A 16,487-nucleotide genomic window follows, 5' to 3' on the forward strand; every position below is an offset into this window, starting at 1 on the left:
AATGTTTCATGTGCATTTGAGAAGAAAGTATTCTCCACTCCAGTATTCATGCCAGGAAAATCCCATGGACAGAGGAACCTGGTTGGGTACAGTCTATAGTGTTGCAAAAGAGACATGACTTAGTGACTAAACAGCAACAGCAACCAGGCCTGATTAATGGATCACTAGAAAGGAGAAATGGGGGTGAATGAGGATGTGGGGAACATTTTGTAAGCTGGTAAGTACCATGAGTGCTTCCCTTGTGGCTCAGTGGTAAAGAATCTGCCTGCCAATGCAGGAGATGTGGGTTCTATCCCTGGGTTGGGATGATCTCCTAAAGAAGGAAATGACAACATACTGCAGTATTTATGCCTGGGGAATCCCATGGGCAGAGGAGCCAGGCAAGCTACAGTCTATGGGAGTCACAAAAGAGTAGAACATGACTTAGTGATTAAACAACAAGTACCAGGAGTGGATGAAGGACATTTGTTGATTTGAATTTCCTTTGTATCGGTACTTTAGCTAAGTTTGGATTGTTGACCTTTCTGGCTTGGGCTAGAGAACCTGGCTAGTGGAGATTCCCAGATAAACTAGAGCTGTAAACCAGTAGCTGATTTGAGGAAATATTTTGGGCCCCCGAAATCAAAAGTTGACTAAAGGAACTGAAGCCTCCTGTGAGAAGAAATGAAGGCTCCTTCATTTACCATTTGTGTAAATTGAGGCCCAAGAAGGTTTGGTGACATACCCTTAGAGCCTGGGAAGCACCTTAGTCAACCCTGACTGAGGTAGTTTTGCTGCTAGAAATTGTCCAACTATAGTTTGAATAAAACAGAGAAGGCAATGGCACCCCACTCCAGTATTCTTGCCTGGAAAATCCCATGGACGGAGAGGCCTGGTAGGCTGCAGTCCATGGGGTCGCTATGAGTCAGATACAACTGAGCGACTTCTCTTTCACTTTTCACTTTCATGCATTGGAGAAGGAAATGGCAACCCACTCCAGTGTTCTTGCCTGGAGAATCCCAGGGATGGGGGAGCCTGGTGGGCTGCTGTCTATGGGGTCGCACAGAGTTGGACACGACTGAAGCGACTTAATAGCAGCAGTTTGAATAAAATATATGTAAAACTCATTGCTATGTTTTTGAGCCTCTGTTATATAATGGATTTTATTTGTTACTTTATATACATCAGATTTTAATTCCTTAATATAGCTTTAAAATGTAGGCACTCTTAATAGCCTTATTTTCCAGTTGAAACCAAAAGAACTTGCTGGATTTCCCCCAAGTAGGGAGAACTGATTACAGTGCAGAATTGGCTGACTCTCAGGAAGTGGGGGGAGGCTGGCTGGACTTCCTGTCCTTATTACTCCTTCCTTAGACCACCTTCCACTGCATGTACAAGCACAAGATGCACCCAGAGTGGGATTGCTCCCAGGAAAACTTCTTGGAGGAGGTCTGGGAAACTACGACTGGTTGAGGCCATGCCTCTGAAGCTACCGCATAAATCCACACACTTCTTCCCTGAACTCAGCCTTCTCTAAGTTGGCTCAGCTGGCCCCAGGAAATAGGGCTGGGAGCAGAATGTGCAAGACTCACTGCAGCTGTTTCCCTGTTACTGAGATGGATTCCTGGGGCAAATTTGTGACTGGTCTCTTGCTGTGTTTTGAGAGGAGAGGAGGAGGAAGTAGCTCTGACTTAGCCTTCCACTGGTCTAAGAATGGCCTGAGGCTGGCCTCTCTGGAGCAGGGATGGACACAGCCCAATTCCTGCCGTGCTAGCAATAGCTTCAGCAAGTGGCCCCTGCCAGGGATCACAGGGTAGCCTTAGAGTATTCCCTCACCCACCAGTCCAACTGAAACTTAGATAGGCATGCAGTTTGAGAAACCTTAGGGTGGAGGGACTCTGCACTTAGCAGGACTACTTTCTTGGCAGAAACTATGAAGGGAGCCAGCCTCAGCCTGAGGGAGCTGCAGAATCTGTCTCTTTTCAGTCCCCTATGCAGTCCCCTTTGCCTTCTGCCCCACCTCACTCTCCTGAACTGTGGTCCCGAGCAAAGGTAGCATAGCCCAGTGGGAAAGGACAGCATTGGGACCTGGTGAGGCAGTAAGGAGTATGGAAAAGAGGCCTGAGTCAGATGGCTAGGTGGGACTGGGCTTAAGGAGCACTAGCTACAGGTGATTCCTGTCAGCTTCTGTCCTACTGCCTTGTGGGGGAAACAGGGCAGTGACACTATGGGTGGGGTACCTGGCTCTGGAAGGGACAAAGCAGGAAAGTAGGAGACAGCATAATTTCAACTCTGACCTTTGCCAGCAGAGATGGCCCTGGGCCTAGTTAGGAGGAGAACCTGAAGCTAGGGGAAGAGAATTTGAATCCCAGGGATACAACCCTGCCTAGTTCACCCACTCCCACAACATATACAGAAGGCTTTTTAAATTGCCCTTAACAGAGGACTTTGTATAAATCCACAAACATCTTTAAAATCCCTTAACATTTGGCTCTTCCTTAGCATGGGCCAAGGAAGCTGGTTCCTTGGACCTCCTGTAGTTGAATGGCTTTCTCAAATGAGTGGCGTTTTACACATGGTCTCAACTTAGTGACTAAACAACAACAAACAACTACTTCCTAGGAAACTGAGATCTGACTTATATAACCGGAATGCCAGTCTTTCTCATTTGCTTTGCACTTTACAGCTTACAAAATGCTTTTGGTGTTCATTATCCTATCTAACCTCACATCTCTGTAGTGGACCACAGGTAGAGAAGCTATTTTGATCTCCATTTCACAAGTGCCCAAGGCTTAGATGGATGCCTTGGCATGATCTGGAACCCAACTCTGTGGACCATGGCTCTTTACACAGCATACTGCTGATCCCTATTACAGAGAAGGGGACAATGTAGAGAGCTGTGGGCTGGCCTCTACTCCAACAGAGCAAAGAAGCAAGGGTAAGAGAAAGCCCAAAGGGCCTACCTTCTAGCCAAGGCATCAAGGTTCTATAAAGCAGCCCTGTTTAAGATTCAGTTTGCCTAATTCTTCTGTTTGCAGAAATTCTAGCTCCAAAACCCATTGGACAACTAAACCTTCAATTCACAAGGATGGGTAAGCCTATAAGGTTTTTCACTTAGCCTTTGGTTTTCCTTGATACCCAGCCACACTTACTAGTCTTGCCCATCCTTTCCTCTAAATAATTGACAGTTTCACTCACTCCTGTCTAAAAAGGCCCAGATTGAATGCCTCCTTCTCAAGGCATTCTCTTTTCTGAGCCCAGGGATTATCTTTTTGCCTTTCAAGTTTATCCTGGGATATGATCATAAGGTATGAAGAGTGATATTTCAGCACTCAGCTTAACCAGTAAGGAGGGCTCTTCTCTAAGGTCTGCATCATATTGTGCCTTGAGACTGTTATATAGAAGATTCTCTGTTAGCCTAGGAGCTTCCCAAAAGCAAGGATTGGGGTTTTGAACCCTTCTGGCAGCACTGAGCTTAATAATTATCATTTAACCAAGTGTTCTAGTGAGGTTCCTTTCAGTAATTCCTCAGAGGGGAATAGAATTTCACAAATAACTGCACTTATTGCCACCCCATCTCCTCAATGCCCAAACCATAATGACAACATTGTCAATAATTTCAGGGCTGAGGTAAAAACATCTGTGTTTTGGAAAGTGAAGGACTCAGATAGATGGTAGGGTCCCTATTCCCTTTAGACCCCAGGGCAGAGGACTCGGAGTGTGTGTGTGTGTGTGTATCATTGTGTATTTGAGGGGTAGCACTGTTTATTGTGGTCCTATCAGTTGCAGGGTTAAGCTGGAACAATGCCATGTTAAAATATGTCACACAGAATCAAAAAACAAGAACCTAACCTGAGTAAATTGCAATACAGATTTCTGCAGAGAAGAGATCAGATGATGGTATTTTTTTCTCTTATTTTGGGGGTAACCAAACATTATCATGCTACAAGTTTAATATTCAGTTCTGCAGAGTGCTTCTGAGGGAAGCTTAGATCACATTGATGAGTCAAGTGTCAGGCCAAGCATGGCACAAGGCACAAAATTACTATTTGCAAGACAAGATTAGCGACTCCAGGAAGATTCCTCTAAGGTGGTCAGAGGATAGATTTTAGCTGCCAGGCTCTCTCCACCCCCAGAGTGCTAGTTCTTAGTTTCCCACTGTTGGTGAATGTGAGAGTGTTTTTACCGTGGCAACCAGTCACAAGGCTGATGTGCTGGCCAGCTACTCTTAGGACAACAGTGTTGCTTGCCCCTCTTTCTCTCTCTCTCTCTGGCTCCCAGCAGCTATTCTGTCTCCCTTTCCTACCCAAGCTTCTTAGGTGCTGGTGGCCACCCTGCAAAGAGAGGATAGTGGTGAGGGACTTTCCAGGGAGGGGTCACTGGGCTTTAGCAGGCTGGTCAGTGATCCAGCTGTTAATCAGCTATAGTCACTGGATTGGATACATCAGACCATGGGGGTGGGGAGGGGGATATGTTGGGATAGGTGGTGGCTAGCCCTTCTTTTTTTTTTTCCTATCTCTGTGACATTTGGCTATTTAGAGGACTGGGAGCCTAGACCAGAAGGGTGTGTCTTGCATCAGGTTTGTTTATTCAAATAGCTGTTCAGAGCCTAACTGACCAGGGACATGAGTCATGTTGAGTTGTGCCTTCAAGGAGTTCCCTTTCTAGATAGGAAGTTAGATGGGGGTCAAAATAATGAAAGAAGCAGAGAAGAAACAATCTGTCTCATGGTTCTCATGGTGGTTTCAGTTACAGAAAGCGAAAGTGTTAGTTGCTCAGTCATGTCACTCTTTGCGACCCCGTGGACTGTAGCCTGCCAGGCTGCTCTGTCCATGGGATTCTCCAGGCAAGAATACTAGAGTGGGTAGCCATTCCCTTCTCCAGGGGATTTTCCCAACCCAGGGATATGAACTTGGGTCTCCTGCATTGCAGGCAGATTCTTTACTGTCTGAGCCATCAGGGAAGCCCCTGTGGACCACATTAAAATCTGTTACCAGCAGAACAGTCACTAGAGAGTCTAGGTTAGACCTGTCCCTCACATAACCACTATGAGAGGGAGGTATTTCTAGGCCTCTTGGACAGAGTATACTGAATCCCAGAGAGTGCCTTGCCCCAAGGCTACCATGCCATCTTAGCTGATTCTGTATTGCAGCTCTGGAATGTGGGTCTGCAAGGCTACTGTTATGCACTTTTGAAGGTCTGAACATGGTCCTACAAGCAATTTAGGTAGCCTGAAGGAAGAAAGTGAAACTTCAGGTCTACTTTTCTACCCAGTTCCAGGCAAAATGTCAGTGAGAGCTCTGGCTAATATGAAATTGAGGCCTGGTTCTTACAGAACCCAGTGAATACTTAATGGGCTGTTTTTGCCAGCTGCTTTTCAAAACTTCTGTGTCATCAGAGCTGACTTCCCTTCCACCTTCCTACACCACCCCTCCTGTGGCCAATAGCACCTGGGCCTTTTTCATATTTGCAATTCTCCCTGCCCAGTGTGCTCCCCTGAACTTAAGGTGACCTGAAGTGAGTAGACCCAGCAAACGGGATAGGGGTCATGGCTGCCTGTTGCTCAGTGTATGGTTTTGGGATAGGGGTCATGGCTGCCTGTTGCTCAGTGTATGGTTTTGCTGCTTTGTGGCCCAGAGGGGTCTGACCCAGCAAGCCAAGCATATGGAGTGCATTAAGGTTTTCCCTACATTTTCTTTCTTTGTGGTTCAATTCAAGCCTGAAACCACAGACACCTGTGAAAACAAACCCAGCCTGGATGCTTGCTCACCAGTACTGTCTCTCTTTGTCTCCCTTATCTTCAGCCCCAGCTGTGATGCTTCCTGACTGATGATGTTATAACAGTGCCGAGAAGCCAAAAGGCTGCATTTTTTAGCTGAATATACCTGAGTTTTCCCCACCATCATGGAGACCCGAAAGGATGAAGCTGCTCAGGCCAAGGGAACAACAGTCTCTATGGATACCCAGGATCAAGGGACAGAGAAAGGGGCCAAAAACAAGGCATCTGAGACAACAGAAAGGCCCACATCAGAGCCACCCTCATCTGGTCCAGGTAGGCTGAAGAAAACTGCCATGAAACTCTTTGGTGGCAAGAAGGGCATCTGTACCCTGCCTAGTTTCTTTGGAGGGGGACGAAGCAAAGGTTCTGGGAAAGGCAGTTCTAAGAAGGGTCTTAGCAAGAGCAAGACCCACGATGGCCTGAGTGAAGCAGTCCATGACCCTGAAGACATTGTCAGTGAAGGAACTGGCCTCTCCTTACCTTTGCCTGAGTCATCATGCCAACTTCCCAGCTCTCAGAGTGTCCATGGGTCTTTGGAGACAGACTCCAGATGCAAGAGGTCTGTGGCTGGAGCCACGGAGAAAGCTGGGGCTGAGAAGGCTCACTTTGTGCCCAAGCCAAAAAAAGGCCTGAAAGGTTTTTTCAGTAGTATCCGGCGTCACCGGAAGAGCAAGGTCTCTGGGGCTGAGCAAAGCAATCCAGGAGCCAAGGAGTCTGAGGGGGCCAGAGCCAGGCCTCATGAGTATGTGAGCTCAGCCCTTCTGTCCCACGCTGATGAGGTCCTCCAAGCCCCAAGAAAGGAAAATGCCAAATTTCAAGATGTCCCTGGGCCGAACATTCCTTCAATATCAGAGACTTCTCTGGCAGCCACTGAGAAAGCAGCCTTTAAAGATGCAGAAAAAACCTTGGAGGCCTTTGTCTCAGCATTCTTGCAGCCCAAACCTGCCCCTGAAGCCAGTGGCCCAGAGGAGTTCCATAGTCCAGAAACAGGGGAGAAGCTTGTGGCAGGAGAGGTAAATCCACCCAATGGCCCTTTAGGAGACCAGCTGAGCCTCCTCTTTGGGGATGTCACATCTCTGAAGAGTTTTGACTCACTGACAGGTTGTGGTGACATAATAGCAGAACAGGATATGGATAGTATGACAGATAGCATGGCCTCTGGAGGCCAGAGGGCCAACCGAGATGGAACCAAACGAAGTTCCTGCTTGGTGACCTACCAAGGAGGGGGCGAAGAGATGGCCTTGCCTGATGATGATGATGAGGAAGAAGAGGAAGAGGAGGTGGAATTAGAAGAGGGAGAAGAAGTCAAGGAGGAAGAAGATGATGATTTAGAGTATCTGTGGGCAAGTTCCCAGATGTACCCAAGGCCCATACTAAATCCAGGCTACCATCCCACAACATCCCCAGGCCATCTTGGCTACATGCTTCTTGACCCAGTTAGGTCTTATCCTGGCTCAGCCCCTGGGGAACTTTTGACTCCTCAGAGTGATCAGCAAGAGTCCGCCCCCAATAGTGATGAGGGTTATTATGACTCCACTACACCAGGACTTGAGGATGATTCAGGTGAGGCCCTGGGGCTTGTCCATAGGGATTGCTTGCCCCGAGACAGCTATAGTGGTGATGCCCTCTATGAGTTCTATGAGCCAGATGATAGTCTTGAGAACTCCCCACCTGGGGATGACTGCCTTTATGACCTCCATTGTCACAGCTCTGAGATGTTTGACCCCTTCTTGAACTTTGAGCCCTTTTCTTCCCCTCGGCCACCTGGGGCAATGGAGACAGAGGAAGAACGGCTAGTAGCCATCCAGAAACAGTTGCTATATTGGGAGCTTCAGCGGGAGCAGCGAGAGGCCCGGGAAGCATGTGCCCAAGAGGCTCACACCAGAGAGGCCCATGCTCGAGAGGCCCACACCCGAGAAGCTTATGTCAGAGAGGCCCGACCTCGAGAGGCCTATGCCAGGGAGGCCTGTGGCCAAGAGGTCTGTGGTCGAGAGCCTCAAGTCCGAGAGGCCCAGGTGCGGCAGGAGAAGCCCGTCATAGAGTATCAAATGAGGCCTTTAGGCCCATCAGTGATGGGTCTGGTGGAAGGGGCATCAGGGGCCTCTCAGACTTCCCACAGAGGAACCACATCAGCTTTCCCTGCCACTGCAAGCAGCGAGCCAGACTGGAGGGACTTCCGTCCTTTGGAGAAACGTTTTGAGGGAACCTGCTCCAAGAAAGATCAAAGTACTTGCCTGATGCAACTCTTCCAGAGTGATGCTATGTTTGAGCCAGACATGCAAGAAGCAAATTTTGGAGGATCTCCCAGGAGGGCCTACCCTACTTATTCACCCCCTGAGGAGCCAGAGGAAGAGGATGTTGAGAAGGAAGGGAATGCTACAGTGAGTTTCTCTCAGGCCCTCGTGGAGTTCACCAGCAATGGGAACCTCTTCTCCAGCATGTCCTGCAGCTCTGACTCTGATTCATCCTTTACTCAAAACCTTCCTGAGCTGCCTCCCATGGTGACCTTTGATATTGCTGATGTGGAACGGGATGGGGAAGGCAAGTGTGAAGAAAACCCTGAGTTCCACAATGATGAAGACCTTGCAGCCTCCTTGGAAGCTTTTGAACTGGGCTACTATCAGAAATATGCCTTCAACAACTACCGCAGCCGATTCTACCAAGGCCTACCCTGGGGTGTGAGCAGTCTCCCTCGATACTTGGGACTACCTGGCATGCACCCTCGTCCTCCACCTGCTGCCATGGCCCTCAGCAGGAGGAGCCGCTCCCTTGACACTGCTGAGACCCTGGAGCTGGAGCTCTCCAATTCTCACCTGACCCAAGGCTATATGGAGTCTGATGAGCTTCAGGCCCAGCAAGAAGATTCAGAAGAAGAAGAGGAGGAGGAAGAATGGGGCCGAGACAGTCCCCTATCTCTCTATACTGAACCTCCAGTAACCTACGACTGGCCTGCCTGGGCTCCCTGTCCTCTCCCAGTGGGGCCTGGCCATGCCTGGATAAGTCCTAGCCAGTTGGATGGGCCTTCTAGCCATCCATTTGGGCAGGCAGTCTGTTGCATATCTCCTTTCACCATGTCAATGTTGCTCTCAGTATCAGGGCCAGAGCCAAGAGCACCTGGGGAATCCAAGTCTCAGCTAGCTCGGCCTTCGCACCTACCCCTGCCCATGGGCCCTTGTTATAACCTCCAGCCAAAGGCCTCCCAGAGTGTGAGGGCCAGGCCTCAAGATGTGCTGCTGCCTGTTGATGAGCCCAGTTGTTCCTCCATTTCTGGAGGCTTCAGCCCCAGCCCTGTGCCCCAGGCCAAGCCTGTGGGCATTACTCATGGCATCCCTCAGCTGCCCAGGATCCGGCCTGAGCCCCCAGAGCCTCAGCCCATTCACTATGGGGCTTCCCGCCTTGACCTGTCAGAGAAGGCTGAGCAAGGTGCCTCTCTCCCCACCAGCTGCTCCTCCACTGCTATGAATGGAAAACTAGCTGAGTAGTCATCATCAATTCTGGAGTGAGGGGCATGGGGCCTGAGCATGTGAATGGGGATCAGGGTTGGGCAGAGGGGTGGGGGTGGGGGTTACTGTTTAACTTGAAAATCCTTTTGGCCAAGGAAAGCTCCTATGAGTTTTCACCTTTGTTTTCCCACTTCCCTTCTGTGGCCACATTCAGCTCAAGTACATCTGCCCTGGGAGATTGCTGCTTCTGTGCTCCAATTTTTGTTTTTGGTTTTTACCTTGTGACCCATGCAGGGTTAGAAATGCTCTAATTTTGTGCCTATTCCAATTGCCAAGGTAGTGATTTTATATATGTATAAAATCTCTGCCATTTTTCCATCCAGTAGATGAGCAGCCAAGTCTACACTGCCTCCCACTTGGGGACAAGGAGCTTGTTTGCTATTAGCAGTGTAAAATTATGGTACAAATCCTACCCACTCCCACTTCCTTTGGTCTTGGCATAGCTGCCACCATCACATCAGATAGTATAATCTAGTAGCCCCAGCTAGCTGTCCTCAGAGAGGATCAAGTAGCATGTGTCACACTGCCTGTTGCTATGGACTTAGGTATCATAACCAGCGAGGGTCTTTTAACCTGGCCTGCTATAGCTTGGGTTGAAGACAAAAATGCTAATTTCCTTAATGTAATGACCAAATTCATCTAGTTGCAAACAAGACAGGGTTATATTGTAGACACTACCATAGGTCTTGAGCTCCAGAATGATAGGATGTTTTTTCCTTCTTCGTTTCTTTAAGCTTGTGACAGCCTGAATTGCAGATGCTTTTGAATTTTGGTTCTTTTTTTTTTTCTCCAAAGGAAATTTTCGTTATCTCATTACAAGGAACACATTCTTTTAATCGAGATACGGGAAGAGAAGTGGCCTAAACTAGGCTCAGCTGTAGGGGATGGGATTTTTACAGGTTGCAGGAGAAGGATAGGAAAAGGAATTCATTCATTCTTTTCACAGAAGAGAGGATTTCATACATTGCAGAGCTCATGTCAACTCAGCTTCTTAAAAGGGAAAATTGCTTTCCCCCAAAGACAAAAACTTCCTTAAGCCTTGCCCACCCTTTCACTGGATGCTTTAAAGAGGCTTCATGCTAGCATTCCCAAGAGACAGGACACCAAGGGTATTTAGGTTACTGTTCCAGTTTTTCTAAAGAGCCTTCATTTTCCAATTAGCCAAGTTCTTAGTATCATCATAGGACTGGGCGTCTTGAGAGGAAAGACTGATCTGCCCTCAGTCTGCCAAGCTGAAGGACTCCGATTTGTGTGGTAATTGCAGCTCCTTATGGAAAGAATGGCACCCTTATTTCTGCATTCACACAGTTTTCATGTTAAACTAGCTTGGAAATATTGGTGAGGAAGAGTTGCTGTCAGGAAGACATTGCAACAGGCTAATCTTACCAGGCTCTATCTCTCATTAATCACCAATACGGAGGGGTCCTTTTAAATTTCACCATTGGAAATGGTATATGAAACTTTTTACCTAGGCATGTTGACCCAAATTATGATCCTTGCTCCCTTGATCCTGTCCCCATCCTCCACCCATCTCCATGCCTATTAAGAGGCAAACAGGGCTCTTGGTATTCCAGAAGAGATGCTGTTGCCTGCCACCTGAAGTTGAGATGACTTTGTGGGAAAACTGCCCCTTGGCCATGGGATGTGTGTGCTGGTCTTTGTCACCATTTTTCGGATTGGGGTTGGCCCAGTGCCCATCCCCACAAAAAGTACACCTGGATGGTAGAAGGTGTACCCCTGGAAGCACCACATGAATTTGCATGGCACCGACACCAGCACTCAAGGGATGACTTTGTCTGCATTGTGAAGAAATCTGTCAGTCATGAAGCTGGAGAATCAAAGAAGGTGAGAAAGGCCCTCCTCAACCCTAGCATAGCATTCCAAGAGAGAAGTGCCCCAATTCTGGCTTCTCACCAAAGTTGCCCTGGGAGGGTGGGACTAAAATTGGCCTGGCTGTTTGGCAGGAAGGAGACACTCACCAAATGCCTTTACAACAGAGGAACGCTCACCACTTGCCTCTTCTGTCTCTGCTTGTCCTTCAGGGCAGCACAAGCTCCTGTTTGTATGTAGACTGTGCCAACCACAGCAGGTAGTAGAACCATCACCAACCACCAGAGCCTGCTGGATCACCAACCTGTCTGAGAAGAGAAAAAGTAGGTGGTCAGCCTTTGGCCAAGGGCTGAGAGCTACAGTCTCTAACAAGAGGGCAGCAAGAGGTACCACCTCTGAAGAGGGCAGTCATAGCCCTGACACACATTGCTGGGCTTTGGAAGGTCTCATATCACAGTAAGTTTTAGGACTGAGCATCAGCTCATGCTTTGAACACTGCTGCCTGCAAGTCCTTTCACTGTCCTGGCCAGCCCAGAGATAGGATCCTCACCATCAGAAATAAGGCAGTCAGGGTGCATGGCTGCAGAAGCAGCCTCCTTTGAGTCTACTCTAGATCCAAGCAGTTCATTTCTGAATCCCAGCTGTGGCCTAGAAGAGGAAGGAGGACCAGCTGGAGACTTGTGTGACAGCACAGGGTGACACTGGGAGAGCCAGCCAAGCTCTAGGCCTCTCCCCAAACATACACCAGTGTTTGCTTGGCTAACACCAAATATGTCCCAGACTACTAAATGTGTAGATGTTAAGTCCACAAATGAACACCATTTCAGCATTGCAAGGTCAATGTTTTTGGATGTGACTTCACAGGAAGGTACGACTTGAGAGAAGGTGACTGCTCTTAGCTATCCAGCAAGCAGGCTTATATATAGTGTCAGATAGCTCTGATCCTGAGAATTTCCAAATGAGACTGATCCTTAGGGGACCAATGACTGTGGATAGAGAAGACCACTTAGAATGTCTCTCCCAGGGCTGTCAGTTTCTCTGTTTTAACGTCTTCAAGGAAGCCCTGCCTTGGGGCTCTTTTAAGGCCTGCCCCAATCATCTGGACTCAACTTAGGCACCAGTCCAGGAGCCTTCTGGGCCAAAGGCTTTGGTCAACACCAGTCTTTTCTCCCTCAATACTGTACCAAGGAGGGAAGTAGCTTCCCACACCCAAGGTGCATTCCCCTCATCCTGCTGCCAGTGACTTTCCTACCCTTGCCACTACTACCACCCCACCTGCCCTCGGCCCTCAGGCCCAATTGCTAGAGGGAGACGGGGTTTAGCAGGGAGACTTCAAGTTTACCCATGTGTATGTTGCATCCAAGTTGTTTTTAATATATATATATATATATACCTATATATATATATATATCTCAAAAGTCAATTATCTATTTTTGTATTGTTTGCATTTTATATTCATGGAAAACAATGTACCAATTGTTCTTTTCTGATGTATTTTATTTTTAAGCGGTGCTGTTTACAGTTTTAGACAAAACGAAGATGACACAAAAATTGCTGCTGCTTGTGCAGAGGGCTGGCATCTCAATTGCCCAGGACCCTCGCTCTTTCCCCTCTCCCCATCCCTGATGTATCGCACTGTCCATCCCCTCCCTCCATGATAGGGACAGCATAAGATGCCCAGGTATTAAGACAAATGCCAGGTGACTCAGGCATGTGGAACCTGATAGATAGCATGTCTTTTTATGGTTTTATTTTTTTCTTTCAGACTCACCTTTCCCTGTGTGTAGATCTTCTAGAAGTACTCATGTCTGTGTCTCTCTCCTCTTTATGTTTTCCGCTCTAGTTTTGAAACCAGAATGCCCATGTTTTGCTATTTGTCATGTTGGGTTTCTCCAAAGAACATTTTGGGGGTATTCTCCACCCAGTAAGGAGGGCAGGAGATTTCTCAACTATTCCCCCTTTCCCTAAGAAGCTGGGGGAGACAAATGAAAGTGATGCTTAAACCATCAGGAATTAGCCATCTCATTGAGGAAGTCTCTTACATGGGACTTTCCAGGAGCTCAGTTGATTGTGACATTCACCCAGAAGAGACGTTGGGGAATTCCTTGATCCCTCTTGCTGCTTTGGGGGAATCTCTTCCTCTACCACCATTCCCACTCCCCTGCTGTGCTCCAGCTCACACATGGATGGAACTTTGGGGGAACAGTGACTATTAGGGTGATGGCTTGCTGGCCTGATTCCCTACTTTTCCATTATATAGTCACTCCAAAGAAGAAAATTCACATGGCATGTGTGTGTGTGAGGACTGGACCTACTGAGAGGCGGGGCTTTAATTATTATTCTTGTTACTATTGGTGCTTATTTTCCCTGATGTATATGGGGGTGGGGTGGGGTGGGGTGGGGTTGGGGGGAACCAAGAATGTATACTTAGGTCATGTTAAATAAAATGGCTGGGGGACAAAGGGAAGAAGTTGGAAACTGCAGTACATCCTTACCCCAGGTATAAGAGTTCTTTCTCTCCCAGTGAAAAATGGGAAGCATGGCCCCTGGATGTGCCCTAGCTTCCCCTTCCTTATCCCTGAGACATCATGGAATTGCCTGGATTGTGACCTCTCCAATCCTAGTTCTCATTGATGTCTGGATATCTTGATGCACTGCCTGTTTGTAACAACGAATATTTCTTTTACTGAATGTTAATAAACTGGGTTCAAGAGGGACCCCCGGTCACTAAAGCGCATTCTTGTGGTTTGTTCCACATCAGTATGCCTGTGACCCATGGTTGCTGGGTTTGCCCTTGAAGGGAAATGAAGAAAGCAAAGGGATGTGAGGCGTCAACTAGCAAGGGGGAAAGAAGAGCTGAAAGTAAAGGAAAATTTAACTTCAGTTCATCCAAACCATCCCCTGCATCTCAATCTGATGATGTAGTACTCTCCATCATATTGTCCATGGCCTGAAACCTGCCAGGGAGCTGGCTAGCACTTCTGAAATTAACCTCAGTTCATGTAAATGTGTTAGCCTCCCCACCAGCTGGGAGGCAGAGGTGTGAACCTCTTACCCATGGCTCAAGCCAAAGGATACATTTCATGGTAAGACTCTCAGGCCAACCTGAAAAGAACAGCATCCTTTACTCAGGCCTATGGGCAGAGCTGCTGGCCAGGCTGCCCCACCTATTTAATTGTGGGGCTGAGTGGGGAGCATGTGGCTTCTGCCCTATTGCAAATCATCTAATCTGTTGGCACCAGAGGTGTACCACAGCAATAACTCAGTCACCTAGGTCATATCCCGATTTCCAGGCCTTTTCTAGCCTAAGCAGTAATCACTCTCCCCCTTTCTATTATGCCATCAACTAGGAGAAGGTGACTGTGTTAATGGCTCAGATTTCTCTAATCCAAACTCTTTTCATTCATCCCTGGTAAGCAAGGGTGTCTGGAGGACTAAAATAGCTGCTTGAATGTGCTGTGGATAGGGCTCCTAGGCTCCTTGGGGCCCCTTTTCAGACTAAGATGCTTATTGGCCCCCAGGACGTCATGAATCAAGCAAAGCCAAAATAGGCACAAATTAGCAAGAGAGAAAAAGGAACATTCTGGAAGGGAAGTTGATAATGATGTATAGAAATTGAATTCTCTGTCCTGGGCTCTCATTGAAGGAAGCATAGTTGCTCAGGGGACTTTTGGGGCAACAACTTCTGGAAAGGCCTTATTACATCCATGGGAAATTCATGGGGGTCAGGGAGGCTTAGATTTCTGCTGTAATTTTTGCCCCTCATTAATCAGTGAGGACTTGGGCAAATCCATTCTCCTTGTGAGTCTCAGTTTCCCCAATAATAATATATGGGTGGCATGGGCATACATTAGGCTTCCCTGATGGCTCAGCAGGTAAAGAATCTTCATGCAATGCAGGAGATGAGAGTTTGATCCCTGGGTTGGAAAGATCTCCTGGGGGAGGAAATGGTAACCCACTCCAGTGTTCTTGCCTTGAGAATCCCCATGGACAGAGGAATCTGGCGGGCTACAGTCCAAAGTGTTGCAAAGAGTTGGGCATGACTGAGTGACTAAGCACACACACACAGCACATGGGCATAGATTTGACTAGACTAGTTTCAATATGTAAGACAAGACTGGGCTAGGAGTGACCTATGGAATTTTTTCAACTACCTAAATCCAGCACTGCTGCTGCTGCTGCTAAGTCGCTTCAGTCGTGTCCGACTCTGTGTGACCCCATAGACGGCAGCCCACCAGGCTCCCCCATCCCTGGGATTCTCCAGGCAAGAACACTGGACTGGGTTGCCATTTCCTTCTCCAATGCATGAAAGTAAAAAGTGAAAGTGAAGTCACTCAGTCATGTCCGACTCTTAGCGACCCCATGGACTGCAGCCCATTAGGCTCCTCCGTCCATGGGGTTTTCCAGGCAAGAGTACTGGAGTGGGGTGCCATTGCCTTCTCCCAAATCCAGCACGTCCCACCCTATTCTAATTCAGCTGGACTTGGGGGGAGTTCTGTTGTGGTTCCCAGCATGACTGATGTATTAGACCTCTTCCTACTGTGACTAATGGCTACGTTCGCTGTGACCCTCTGGGGAGTCCTTAGCAATACTGGAGAGAGCCATTGGTGGAGGGAACCTCTAAAGACCTTTCTTAGATCATCAAGAAAACTGCCTTGGTCAGCTCTAGTGCTGTTCTCTGGTCTGCTTGGGCGCTGGGGTTGTGCATAGTGAATGGACCTTCTTTGTTCCTCATTTCTGTTTAGAGCAGATGGAAATCTGATAGACAAGAGACATTTGTGGAAGTCTTTTGGAGGATGCTGTAGACAAGCTGCTAGCTCTGTACTGCTTCTACCCTGACTGGATTCTGGGCCCCAGTGACTGTGCTCCTTTTCTCTCTGGATAATTCCTAGACTTTGGCCTGTATGGCTTTTGGGGGCCAGACCTAGCCAATAGGAACAAGTGGCCTGAGGTAGCACTTTCTAGTCTGCAAATTTCTTCTATCTCCATTATTTTCTAAAAGGCCCCTGAAGCAGTTGGGCAGAATGGATGACTTCATCCCAACTTTATAGATAAGGACATGGAGGCCATGAGAAGTGAAATGACTTGCTCATGGTGATCTAGAACATTGACTGCAAGTCAGGATGGGTAAGAGGATGTGCAGGCTGGGGTGAAAGATGTGGTGTGAGAGAATACTACTAATAATTTTCCAAGCACAAAATAAATAATATAATTGATATGTGCCAGGCACTAGACACTTTAACTGCATTATCTTGTGTAATGTTTACCTTAACTGTATGAGGTTGACATTATTGTATCTGCATTTTCAGATAAGAAAACAGAGCCTCAGAAAGTTTAAGACCCTTGCCAAAATTCACACAACCAGGTCATTAGACTTCAAATCTCCTGCTTTTTCT

General features: G+C 47.8%; 2 protein-coding genes across 10 annotated transcripts in view; both read left to right on the top strand.

Annotated features, from left to right (window-relative positions):
- AMER1 (APC membrane recruitment protein 1) overlaps window positions 1-16,487 on the top strand; it is an 82,300-nt gene that overhangs the window by 31,755 nt on the left and 34,058 nt on the right. For 5 of the 9 annotated variants that reach the window (XM_070366257.1, XM_005890991.3, XM_070366254.1 and 2 more), the window contains one exon: window positions 5,784-12,563. In XM_070366257.1, the coding sequence (XP_070222358.1) occupies window positions 5,884-9,240 (3,357 nt within the window). In that variant the 5' untranslated portion in view covers window positions 5,784-5,883 and the 3' untranslated portion in view covers window positions 9,241-12,563. Of the gene's footprint in view, window positions 1-5,783; window positions 12,564-16,487 lie in introns of those variants that run through there. The other 4 variants (XR_011463292.1, XR_011463291.1, XR_011463290.1 and 1 more) reach the window with 2 other exon arrangements.
- The window catches only part of ARHGEF9 (Cdc42 guanine nucleotide exchange factor 9), a 554,493-nt gene that overhangs the window by 15,225 nt on the left and 522,781 nt on the right, over window positions 1-16,487 (top strand). The gene's annotated exons all lie outside the window — the stretch shown is intronic.

The sequence above is a fragment of the Bos mutus genome, chromosome X (genome assembly GCF_027580195.1).
Source record: "Bos mutus isolate GX-2022 chromosome X, NWIPB_WYAK_1.1, whole genome shotgun sequence".
NCBI classification, from domain to species: Eukaryota; Metazoa; Chordata; class Mammalia; order Artiodactyla; family Bovidae; genus Bos; species Bos mutus.